Below are 13957 nucleotides of genomic sequence, written 5' to 3'. Positions count from 1 at the left end.
GAATAGATCTTGGTCGATCGAATTTTAGTTCGATTCGAAATGGCGGCCAGAGTCATTATGTTGCAGTTGCACATGGCTGTGTATAACCTCCAATTCATTGTCTAAGTGTGTGACCAGAAAAATAATGTATAATAACCCACTAGCCCGAAATAAAAGGCATACTGTAACATTTGTTTTAGAAAGAGTGTGATCTGCAATAGTACTTTTCATGGGCCCTCTTCAAATGATGTTATATTTGTTGTTTGATGTTTAACATTTTTCATTGCACTGTTGTTATGTTATAAGCCCCAGAGGAATAAGTTCTCATATTTGTTCTCGTGTTTTTTCACCTCATTTAATACTCTCTTCTCATAGAGTTTCACTGTACCCGTGGATATACGACATAAAATCCCCTTATATCGGAAAAATCATATCTAGTGTTTCCATATCTGTGTTGGATAGTTTTTATTCATGTATTCAGTAGTACGTGTTCTCGCTTAACACGTTCATTTTTCCTTGTCCCTTGCAGAAACGTCTTAACAAAGTTTCACTGTACTTGGACCAATACTGTTGAAATTCAAATTAATGATTTACACTGTAATCTTAAAAACTGCGAGCTTTGCAGATGACTTTGCAGTAACTGTTTGTGCTCCACAAAATAATAATGCATTGATTGTTTAAGTTCATAAGGACCTAGCAGTTATAAAAATGGCAAGAAATTTGCTTAAGTTGGGATAATCACACAGAATATATTGCATGGGTTATGTAAAGCAGTTAGAGGAGAAGTCATTTGTATTAACAACTTATCGTACCAATGTGCACACTTATTCAGACTAGCCTATGTAACAGGACTTTGGGCAAGTCATCATTTGGCTGGGTAAAATGTTCATTTTGCAAACAAACAAACAAAAAATCACATTTAGAATCATTGTTATATTGGATGGAAAATGTTATGGCAAGCTGGTTTTTAAGAAACAATGAACATAAGAGTATATAGATGATCGTCGGTATTTCTCAGGAAATGGTAGCAATCTGAGGATAACTTCAGCAAATTAATTTAATACTTTTTCATTATTTAAGGCCAGATCTATCAGGTTCTGCTACTGTCTCTCTGTATATTAGAAGGAAATGTTCAATAAGTTTCCAAGTTCTTTGAAATAATTTAAGGAAGGTCTAGGTAAACAATTGATAGGGAATCTGCCACTTGGGTGACAGCTCCAAATGCAGCTTAGTTATGATTGATTTTAGGAAATTTGGAACAAATATCTTCTTTTTCCTCACTTTGTCATCAATGTACTTCATTGATGACATCCTTGTTGTCAAGCTGCTGCAGATCCTTCAGAGTTAGCAAAACGCAGTTGCACTTTGTTGTTGGCAGCTGCTTGTGTTTCCCTTCCTTCTCTTCATACCCCAGGTAGCTGAAGGTCAAGGGCTCATTTGGCTACATAGCTGTTTTCCTGTTCATTCACCAGTTAGCATGTATCTTCACACTCATGCTGAACATTCTCCACGAGTGTTTCCTTGACATCTTACCCTGTGTAGCTGAAGGTCAAGGGTGCTTTTGGCTACAAAGCTTTTGTCCTGTTCATCCACTTTCTTGAATTATGTCACCCACTCATGCTGAATCTTCTCCATGACTGTCTCCTTCATGTGTAACGTACTTCTAATGTACTGATTTTGGATGTGTTCTTTCTTCAGAACTCCTGACATTCTGAGCATCTTCATCTTCTTGGTATGTATAAGACACTTGTGGTGTTCTTAGAATGTCCAGCATTTCAAAACGTAAGTCAGTAAGCTTCAGCGGCATCCTCTTATCTCAGAACACAGCCTACAATGATCCTGTGATTTACATCCTCATCACATTCACCCATTTTTGCCAATGCAGAGCAAGATATCTAAAACTGCTAAATTTCAAGAGTAGTTGGAAGTCAAGCAAAATATCTGGCATTGAAGCCACAGGATCTTAAAATTGCAGTGAAGGTGCTCAGTCTTGTAGCGGCTCACTTTATCATTGTCTTGAAGCACTTTTCACCATTTTTCAAGAATCTTCTGAAACAGTACCACATCATCAGCAAACAGTAATTTCTCAAGAAGTGCATTCGTGATTTCCAATGTCAGGAAGTTCATGTAAATGATGAAAAGGAGGGGGCTGAGAACTTTGCCCTGGTGGGCATCATCTTTGACTATAAAAGGTTTTGATATACCTGTAGCACAACTTACGTGGGTTTTTGCATACTTGTAAGCCTACATCCCCTTTAGTTTCACAAACGATTCTGGAATGCCATGAGTTCATAATGCTGCCAAAATCAGATCTTTTGGTATTCTATCAAATGTCTTCTCAAGATCGATGAAAACTAGGTGTGGATCTTTTTTTTTTTTCATCTCTTGTATTTTTTCATCGGAATCCTCATGACTTGAATTGCATCTACGTTGGACTTTCCCTGTACAGATCTACACCAGTTAGCATGTATCTTCATCTGACTTTCTCACACAATTTGTGATTACTCGTTCCAAAATCTTTAGAGTATGTGGCACGAGTTTATTGCCTCTGTAGATTCCGCAGTTTGAGTCACCTTTGTTCTTGTAAAATAAGAAACTTTCCCAGGACATGTTTACATGTTTGGCATTGGGTTACCTTTCTTGATCTTGATGAACAAAATTTGCAAATTTGCAAGTTAATACCGTATTTACTTGTGTATTAGACCCCCTCACGTATTAGACACCCCCTGGCTTTTTGAGACAAAGTGAAGAAACTTCATCTCGCAACGTAATTTGTCAGAGAACAACAACAACAATTCCGCTTGGTAGCAGGTACAAGCCTTATTGCAGCTCCAATGACGTCACACAAATTTGTGAATAGTTTCGTCCATATAAACCACGCATACATAACTTAAAATGCTCTCATGTCAGAAAAAATCACTGTTGGATAGTTTTTATTTGTATATTCTTTAGTACATTTTCTCGCTTAACACATTCTTTTTCCTTGTCCCCTACAAAAACGTCTTAATGAGGTTTCACTGTGTATGTCTATATGAAGCAGATGAATTTTCTGAGGTTGCAAAATCCTTCCAGTGTAATTGATATTTTTAGAATTTATGTTAATGTAAGGTATGTTTGACACATCTCTGGACATATTCATCTTCTCAGCAATAAAAAAATCTATAAAAATATATTATTTGTAGGCTTAAGATGTATAACCATGTGTGACAGCCTGTTGGAACCATCTGATGTATGAAACTGAAATATTTTTATTGTTGAAAACATACTGTACTAATTAAATTGCCTTTATCAAATAGGGCTTTATAATTCAGAAGAAGGAGAAGAGGCCATTAGCAGAGGGTGGAGAAGAAGATTTCTTTACCAACCAAGAATTTCATCCAATCATATTTCAGCAACATTCCCAGCAACCTTTTAAGGAATTCCAAACTTTTGATGTTGCTGTTGATGAATTCTTTTCCACTCTGGAAAGCCAGAAAATTGATTTGAAGGCACTGCAACAGGTAATGTTTAATAAAAGTCACTTCATATGTTCACTATTGAACTGTGTACAAGTACGAATATGATTTTTATATCTTAATTATATTAATATATTAATTATATCTTAAGTATTAAGGTAATATTATGCTATTTATTTGATCATAAGCTGAGCCGCCCCTTGAGAAATCAGAAACAGGCATTTAAAAAATTGAAATTTATTAATGAAACACACGAAGAATAAGGAATACATATTTTACCCGTTCGCTTTCAAGGTAACGATCCATCAGTATCCACGGTTCCTGCGAATACTGTCATGGTAACGATCCAACATTACCAGTCTTTATTACTATTATTTTGGTATTGACGTGCCGGATAGTAGCATTTTGCATGGAATAACAAGAGTACAGTTTTAACTCATGTTATACTCCATGGGAACTGCCAACTATCCTTATCTATAGATATTCTTAGAGCCTGAAATGTGCTCACTGGAGTTTCGTGACTTGTTTACACTGTGGTTGGTAGCAAACTTGCGTGCATTTCTCTTTGTTTTCATTTGGTGGTTATATAGTAAGCAGTATCATTGGCAATATATTTAGTTTACTTGTTAGTTCATTATTTTAATAGTTTTATTATGGAATTAGGTGCATAGTGTTAGTGAGGTGTTAGATATAGTTCTGTTAGGTTAGGCCTTGTTATTTATCATGTATGACATGGCAAAGAGAATTCATTTAGCTGACGATATCACAGAATAGTAATTATTCAAATTATATTTCTTTGTCCGAATCAGAAATTGTAGATGACTATGATAATCATTCAGCACCTCCATGCATGCACAAAAATGTGTGTGGTAACTGTAGAGAAATCTCACTCCTATCACAAGTGGCAAAAATACTGAATCTGTGTTGAGTGGCTCAGACAATTGAGGCACTGGCTTTCTAACCCCAACCTGGCAGGTTCGATCCTAGCTCAGTCCGATGGTATTTGAAGGTGCTCAAAATATGTCAGCCTCATGTTGTTAGATTTACTGGCATGTAGAATAACTCTTGCAGAACAAAATTCCCGCACCTTGGTGTCTCCGAAAACCATCAAAGTAGATAGAGGGACATAAAAACAATATTATTATTATTAATAATAATAAAAATACTGGAAAGGATATTAGAGAGGAGAATGAGTAGAAAGGTAAAAGGCGAGTTGCAAGAGGAACAGTGTAGCTTTAGGAGATGACCTACAGTGGACCAAGTTTTTAGCATGAGGCAATTGATGGACAAGAATTAGGAATATGTAAAGGATCTGGTTATGACATTCATAAATCTAACAAAGACATATGGTAGTGTTCCCAAGGAGGTGGTTTGGGAAACCATGGTCAAAAAGAGACTGGGTACACAAAATGTAGAAATGATGCAAGCAATGTACAATCACTGTGTCAGCAGCATACAGACTCTGGTTGGAAAGACGGAATGGTATAGAAATGAAACTAGACTAAGACAGGAATGTGCTGTCACCTCTTTTTTTTTTTAATGGTTATGGATGAAATTGTAAAGGAGACAAAGGAAGCATATGGGAATAGGGAGGTGAAGTTATACTATTTGCTAATGATATTGTGGTCTGGGGAATGAACAACAAAGAAGTACAAGAACAACTTCATGCACTGAATGTGAAAATTTAAAAGTATGGTATGGAAATCAACACAGAGAAAAGCAAGACCATGATGATATTAAGAGGGGAAAAAAAAAAAAGGGGGAAAGTCATTGTGAAAATTGGTGGTCAAAGTCTTGAAATTGTTGACAGTTTCAAGTACCTAGGGAGTGAATTCATTCAGAATACAAGGTTGGACATGGAGATTAGTTCAGTTTGTTAAAGATATCCTGACTTAATGTTAAGAATTGCTTATAACAACAAGGCTTCTTGAAAATATCATGCAATGGTTGAGAAAATACAAGATCACAACTGTTCAGGTGGTACTCAAATATAAGTCTTTTCATTCTAAACATGGGGCAGGAGAAAAGTAGATGATCCACTGTCTGAGCAGAACCACAAAAGCATATTAATAATAATAATAATAATAATAATAATAATAATAATAATAATAATAATTTTTTTTTTTTGCGAGGGAGTGTGGAAAAGTTTTCATAAGACGCTTGTGAGGGTCCGCACTCAACAAGTGTGTGGAGATTCTTACCCACTAAAAACCACACTCCCTTTTCCCACGACGTTTATCTCCGCCCCGGAAACCGCTCTTGCATTACTTCAGGGCGGATGTCGTGCTTAATGCATCTTGTGCTTCATCTTCCTTCTTCTGCTTTACTGTCTGTCGTAATCGTCCAGGTCCTTCTTCTTCTGACGCAGAATATTTTCTACGTAGACTGCCACCTGGTCCCAAGATTCTCATCTTTGTAGCATTACTGACACGATCCCTTCTGGCGTCAATTCTCCGTGCATAACTTCTAAGCATCTTCTTTGTGGCAGCCAATGAACACACACAAAGAAAGTATGTGATACGTCATCGATATCACTGCAGTATATGCACACCGGACTAGTTGCTAGCCCTAGCCTATGAAGAAATTTTTGGAAGTATCAATAATAATAATAATAATAATAATAATAATAATAATAATAATAATAATAATAATAATAATAATAATAATAATGTCCCCAAAGAGGTGGTTTTGGAAACCATGGTCAAAAAGAGACTGAGTACACAAACTGTAGAAATGATTCAAGCAATGTACAACCGCTGTGTCAGCAGCGTATAGACTCTGGTTGGAAAGACTGAAGTTATAGAAATGAAACTAGACTAAGACGGGAATTATCATCATCATCATCATCATCATCATCATCATCATCATCATAAAGGAGCCTCCGTGGCTCAGGTGGCAGCACACTGGCCTCTCACCGCTGGGTTCCGTGTTTCAAATCCCGGTCACTCCATGTGAGATTTGTGCTGGACAAAGTGGAGGTGGGACAGGTTTCTCTCCGGGTACTACGGTTTTTCCCTGTCATCTTTCATTCCAGAAACACTCCATTATCATTTCATTCCATCTGTCATTCATTAATCATTGCCCCAGAGGAGTACAACAGGCTTCAGCAGCAGGCACAATTCCCGTCCTCACCACCAGATGGGGGCTTCATTCATTCCATTCCTGACCCGGTCACAGGACTGGAAACAGGCTGTGGTATTATCATTATTATTATTATTATTATTATTATTATTATTATTATTATTATTATTATTATTATTATTATTATTTAATATCCAGTACACTATGGAGCCCTATTTCACAAGAGTACATTAATTAGGGCTGTAGTTTATAATCTTAAAATATTTCAAAACGAAAGATTAAGAGTTCAATTTGTTAAAGATGTGCTGAATGAATGTTAAGAATTGCTTATAACAGCAAGGTTTCTTGAAAATATCACGCAATGGTTTTGAAAATACAAGGTCACAACTGTTCTGGTGGTACTCAAATATAAGTCTTTTCATTCTAAACACGGGGCAGGAGAAAAGTAGATGATCCACTGTCTGAGCAGAACCACAAAAGCATAAATATCCATCTGTAATTTGGATTTTAAATCGCTCAAGGTAAGATTTAAATCTTTCATGTCCCAATAGAAATTGCATTAGGACAAAGTTAGGAACTAATAATTTACTCTGAAGTCGATCTTTAACTTTGGAGAAGAATAGTTCTCTTGTAACAGATCCTTTCAAGCTAGATGTCCAGCTGTTGTTCCATTGATGTATAATATATTTCTTGATTTTTCGCTTAACATAGGACACTGGAGGTTCATCATATGTAATTCCGATGTTTGATGTGGCGGTTAATATTGTTGAAGAATCTATTCTTTCATTTCCATCAAATCCTGTATGACCACGAATCCAAGACACACAGATGTGAGGACATTCGTTAGCTTCTCTTCTTGTACTAGCAGCTATTGGATTCATATTGTACTTGTTAATGGAGCTCAACGCTGCTTGCGAATCACTGAGTATCTTCACATTCTTGTCGTTATTTTTACACCACAGCACTGCATTCTTTATGGCTCAAGTTCAGCCTGAAGAACTGAGCAGCTATTTGAAAACCTATACTGGGCTGAAGAAATTTCAACACCATCCTGATAGACTAGATAGGCACATCCAACTTTGTGAATTCCATCAGTATGAAGTATGCACAAGCCATCTGTATAAATGATACAGTCATGAAAATGTGAGCAATTATTGCAAAGAAGTTTCTTGAAATATCTAGGATGGCCAGACTGCAGAAAATGACACTTTCTCTCAACAACAGTGTTTAAAACTGGTAGAAGTGATACTTTGTTTTGCTTACACAGAATCAATTCAGCTATACCGATTCCAGTTAGAAATAATGGCTCAATTCCCGCAATTACCAGAACAGCTTTGGGTAAAGCCCTTGGCACAACCACAGACCCTCTTACAGATTACAGATTTCTATAAAGAACACAAACACAACACATGCAAAAAAAAAAAAAAATTAAAAAATGCAAAGGGATGTATGTTTCACTAATATGTTTCAATACACTCCCATGGAAACTTGCTCACAAAGTGAAAAAATAGGGTATAAGATGGCATTTACCATGTTTACACAAATAATCCCCGCATATTTCTTTTTTTAAACTTTGAGCTACTAAATTGGTGTGCAGATTTTATTTGCGTCAGTATTGGCAACATGCTCCTGGCTCAACCTAGTTTTTGATATTCGGTGTACAGTTATGTTTTCTGTAACTGCAGATGGAAGAAAACTGTCCCCATATGTTGTATTTAAACGGAAAACAATTCAGACTTTTAACTTAAAACTGCCTGTACAAAAAAAAATAGTATTTTACGCAGTAATTTAAATTCAAAATTTCTTCGTGTCACAATAGAATATGTCTTCCGGAATGTGCAGGGGTTGCTTTCCACACTTTCGTTCACTTTGATGTGTTGACAGTTTGTTTCATAGCTGCTAAGTTTGAGTGAATTCGTAGTTCTTTTGTATTCAGCATTTTAAGGAACGCCACAGTATCACATAACAGGCATTGTACGAAGAAGCAGAATCCGCAAACACTGGTAATTCTCTTTGGCAATGCCAACAGTTGGCGAAAAAGCATGGATCATAATTATAATCAGTCGTACGTAGCGAACAGTATTGTCAATGCCAGTGAAACTGCATTCTTTTTTTTTACGCCTAGCCCAAACGGACTTTTTAAAAGGAGATGAGGACACTGTACTGTGTTGCAATGCAGACGGAAGGGAAAGACTTCCTCCCCTTGTCATAGGGACGTTCGATAAGCCACTAATTTCTAAGGGCATCGGGTACTTTCCGTGCAAATAAAAGGCATCTAAAAATGCATAGAGTACAGTAATCCAATGAATAAAGTACTTTTCCTTTGTTGCGTGAGGTTATGTTTGTCAGTGAGTTATCCGAGTGCATTATTTGAATACTGTAAATGCACCTTTTTGAATACATTTTGGAAATGGTTCTTTTCCATTACATTTTAAAGGTTTAAACTGTGAATCAATGTTAATTGCATGCAATAACAGATCTTAGAATATTTTTTGATGCAGCAAGGGTTGGTATTTCTGAAGCACGTGTTGGCGGTTAATTCGAAATCACATAATTCAAAGTCCGATTTTTGCGTCCCAACAACTTTGAATTAACAAGATTTTACCATGTCGTAAAACCAACATCCCAGTTCACCGGTGTGTGTGTGTGTGTGTGTGTGTGTGTGTGTGTGTTTAAACTGCACGAAAAAAGAATTATTCACCACCGTTCGTGTTGATATCTACGTAAAGAAAAGACTGCGTATGAAAAGTGTTTTAGATATGGTGTGTAACGAATTTGTAAGTAATTTAGGATAGGATACTAGTGATGCAAGAGACAACGAATCTTTCGATGTACAGGGAATCGAGCCTACTGCAAGTTCAGATTAATGAAATACCTAGGCCTACTTGATAATTTTCATGGCATATATATTTTATAGCAGTGAGAATGTATTTCTCAAATATGTTCAGGCAAAACAGCTTTATCCGTAAATTTACAAGTTCATATTTCCGTAAAGACTACGTGGACCTCGTGGAGTGATATGAAATGTTTGTTTGTGCCTATGTTACTCTTTCAATGGAAGTAATTTTATTTCATTTAATTTTTTTTCAAAATGAACCTTCCTAAAATTAGGGTGTGGGGATTATTTGGCAGCGGGGATTATTCGTGTAAATACGGTAGTTCATAAACCGGAACCTTCGACAGAATTCAACCTAGAAACGTATAATTTACCTGATTGGTTACAAATTAAAATGCTTTGGAAGTCCTCAAAACTAACATTGGACAAACCAGTCAGAATTCCAAGACAAGGAACAGAGAACACACCACAGCACTGAATATAGGAGTACTTAAATGTGAGAAATCTGCATAAGTAGATTTTGATTCTGACAGATTGTTAAAAAACTACTTTAGAACTACTCTAAGGGCAAAATTCAGGCACTCAATGTCTTTTAGGCCATCACTAGTTAAATAGGAGTTAAGTATTTGGTTTAGCATTAAATTATTGAACATTTTCTTTTGCAATGTATTGGATGGTAATTTTCACAGGAAAAGGAAGCAATGAAAAAACTTGAAAATGTGAGAAAGGATCATCATCAGCGCCTAGAAGCACTGACTCGCACACAGGAAGAAGATAAGAAACGAGCAGAGCTCATCACTAGGAATCAGGCATTAGTAGATGCTGCCATCCTGGCTGTACGGACTGCACTTGCAAACCAGGTCTCTTGGCCAGATATCCAGAACATTGTGAAGGAAGCCCAAGCCAGGGGAGATCCAATTGCATCTTGTATTAAGAACCTCAAACTAGAAGTTAACCATATCTCACTTTTGTTGAGGTAAGAAAAAATATCTCTGTTCATTATAACTTTGAATCCCTGCATTTTGGGGATGTTTTCATTTCACATGATTGATTTTCTGTAGAGGTTGTAGTATGGTATGGATGGTTGTGTGTTGGGGAGAGTAAGCATTTTGATGGGGAGTTAAATTCCAATTTTGTACTGGTACAAACAAAGCAGCCCTGATGAATCTTGGCCAACCAGGCAACCACTGCAAAGTTATGCATGTTCAACGTGATCAATCATCTTTGCCATTATTTTGCCTTTCTAGACCAGGATAGTTGTTCTCTTGTTCTCACATAGGTTGAGTGTACCTTGAACCAACCCAGAGGTCCAGGTAAAAATCCCTGAAAGGCTGGGATGAAACCTGGGGTTTCCAAGTAAGAAACAGGCTCGCTACACCTAGACCATGCGGCCTTACACTGGTATACAGTCAAGTGATTATGATCCGTTTTGTTCAGCCTTATAGTCTGGTACTCTGGTACTCTCCCAATGTTCATGTTCATTTTTGGCAGTACCAACCATAGCTTATATTTATAATAATGTCTACTGTATTTATAAAAAGGGAGCAGGCTACTGTTGGGTAGCTAAAACTCAGAAGAAGGTATCCAAAATAGTTTTTGCTGTAAAGAAGAAAAGAAACCACAGAAACTATTCACTATTGTGAGTACAGGTTATAATGGCAAGTTTGTTTTAACCCATATCTGCCCAAATTATTTTTCTGTGGAATATTGCTATATACCGTATTTGCACGAATAATCCCCGCATATTTTTTTTTTAAATTTGAGGCACGAAATTGGGGTGAGGGTTTTATTTGCGTCAAGGTTGCTAACACACTCCTGGCTCACCTAGTTTTCAATGCTGAGTGTACCGTTATGCTTTGTGCAACTGTAGATGGAAGAAAACTGTCCCCATATGTCATATTTAAACGGAAAACAATTCAGGCTTCTAATTCTAAGCTGACTTTTTACATTAAAAAAGAAAGTACCGTATTTTACAGAGTAATTTAAATTCAAAATTTCTCTGCGTCACTATAGAACGCTCTTCCGGAGCGTGCAGGGGTAGCTTTCCACACTTTCCCTCACTTTGCTGTGTCTATAGTGTGTTTCATCGTTGAAAATAGAGTGAAATCGTAATTCTTTTGCATTCAGCATTTTAAGGAACGCCACAATATCATGTAGCAGGCAGTATGCGGAAAAGCAGAATCCGCGAAAACTGGCGAGGGTTGGCATTTCTAAATTACAATGGCTCTTAATTCGAAATCACATAATTGGAAGTCCGATTTCTGTATTACCAAAACTTTGAATTAACGAGGTTTTACTGTATTGCAAAACTAATATCAGATTTTGCCAGTGTGTCTATTTCAAGTGTTTAGATTGCACGAAAAGAATTATCCACCACCGGTCATGTTACTGTCCAGTAGAAAGAGACCACATGTGAGAAGTGTTTTAGACGTGGAGTGTGATGAACTTGTAAGTAATTTAGGAGAGGATTCTAGTGATGCAAGAGACAACGAATCTTCCCATCTACAGGGAATCGAGCCTATTGCAAGTTCAGATTAATGAAATACCTGTCATGTAAGTAGGCCTACTTGCTCATTTTCATGGAAAATATATTTCATAGCTGTGATAATGCATTTTTATCATCTCAGGCAAAGCAGCTATGTCCATAAATATACATGTTCATATTTGCGTAAAGACCACGTGGACCTCGCAGAGTGATACGAAATGTTTGTTTATGCCTATGTTACTCTTTCTATGGAAGGAATTTTGGTTCATTTAATTTTTTTTCAAAATGAGCCGTCCTAAAATGAGGGTGCAGGCATTATTCGACGGCGGGGATTATTCGGGTAAATACAGTATTTCATTAGGACAGTTGTTTGTGACAAACAAATGAGTATTATGATTCATTAGCACATTTTTTCTGGAGATTTTCCATATTGACATATGTCAACAATGAGTGTGAATGGGTAGGGTAAAAGAGATGTCCAATGAAGGTATATTTCTTTGCATTTTAACACATTGGAGACGCGGCCCGTAGTTTCTACAGGCGCATGATTTCACTGCTACTGACTGCGCTCAGAGAATCTACGAGTGTATGTTTTCACTGTGGCTAGGAAGAGAAGCCACTGTTCCAGCATGCTCTTACTTCACCAAGACACTGTCTGATACTTCTAGTGAGCATACAGTTTACTAGTTATGAGCTGAAGTCGAGAACTCTTCTTTCAAAGCATTGATAACACAGCTGCGTTCCGACACAGCCTGTGGCTGCGTCATCGCTCACTCTCAGCTGTGAAACGAGCAGGAAAGTATGTGCGTACAGACAGGAAGAGAGTGTGTTTCAGGAGCTTGGCTTATTTGTGTCATTCTTGTGGCTATTATGTCTAATTCAAGCGCACAAATTTTAGACAATGGAATCCATATTTGATGTTCTTATGGAAGGTTCGGGTTTTGAAATGGAGGACAATGGTGACGATTTCATACAAAGTGACCATGATGATTCTGATGCTTCAGGCAAGTACACTTATTATTTAGCTAATTTCAAATAGGTACAAAGTGGGTTCTGTAATATAGTTTTATTCCAGGTCCCTAATGATTTGGGTTGTTTCCTGTGTACAGATGATAACCTGCAGCAACCCGATGCAAGCCCGTCGTCAAGTTACGAACTGCGGGAAGAACATCAAAACAAAGGGAGGAAGCGTGAAGATCAGAGACCCGCTATTGATGATGGATGGTCATATACCGATAATCTTCCTCGGTATTTCAAGAAAAAAGTGGAGTCAGAATTCCATTGGATAATAACAGTGATGCATGGGAATATTTTAGTAATTATCTGAACATAGATATTTTTAGGGACATAAAATCAGAAACAAATCATTATGCAAGCGATGCAGTAAAAATAGTAAAGAAATCGCATTGAACAGATAAAGCAAAGATCTCTCTTTGGCTCCTGGACTACAGTTACATTGAGGGAGATTTATCACTTCTTTGCAATATCATTCACATTTGTTTGGTTGTGAAGCCAAAGTTCACAGATTCATCATCATCATCGGTTTGCCCTTCCAGCGAGCCGGGTAGGGTGTTTGAAAACGAGCGTCTTCCAAAGTTGCCTATTCAAAAACATTTCGTTGTCCAAGACAGATTCCCAGTTCCATCCTCTTCTCTCCACGTCTTCCCTCAGTTGGTCCATCCATCTTCTTCTTGTTCTTCCAGCTGGTCTTCTACCTGTTATTCTCTTTTCCAAATAAGCACATGGTAACCTTGTGCTATTCATTCGTTTAACATGCCCAAACCATTTAAGTCTAGATGACCTAAGTCTTTCCTCCATCGATTAATTTAGACCTAGGTTAGATCGGATCTCATCATTTTTCACATAATCAAGTCGGGTCTTTTGGAGGGCAGTTCTAAGAAATTTCACTTCACAGGCTTGAATCCTACTACAATACTTTGATGTTAGTATGCAGGTTTCCAGAGAATATGTAAGGATGGGAATGAAATATGACTTGTACAGGGTCATTTTTGTTCTTTGTGGGGCCTTCTCATCCCATAGTAAGCGTCTAACAATACTGTAAAAGTTAGAGCCTTTGGTTACTCTGTTTGTTATTTCTATCTCAGCTCTGTTATTACTAGC

General features: G+C 37.2%; 1 protein-coding gene across 1 annotated transcript in view; it reads left to right on the top strand.

Annotated features, from left to right (window-relative positions):
* Positions 1-13957, top strand: part of Clbn (Nuclear export mediator factor NEMF homolog Clbn) — a 140368-nt gene that overhangs the window by 25810 nt on the left and 100601 nt on the right. The window contains exons 6-7 of the mRNA XM_067137608.2: positions 3276-3479; positions 10041-10327. Of these exons, the coding sequence (XP_066993709.2) occupies positions 3276-3479; positions 10041-10327 (491 nt within the window). The remainder of the gene's footprint in view (positions 1-3275; positions 3480-10040; positions 10328-13957) is intronic.

This window comes from Anabrus simplex, chromosome 1 (genome assembly GCF_040414725.1).
Source record: "Anabrus simplex isolate iqAnaSimp1 chromosome 1, ASM4041472v1, whole genome shotgun sequence".
NCBI lineage: Eukaryota > Metazoa > Arthropoda > Insecta > Orthoptera > Tettigoniidae > Anabrus > Anabrus simplex.
The sequence above is the reverse complement of the archived record's forward strand: the minus strand, read 5'-3'. Positions and strand labels throughout refer to the sequence as shown.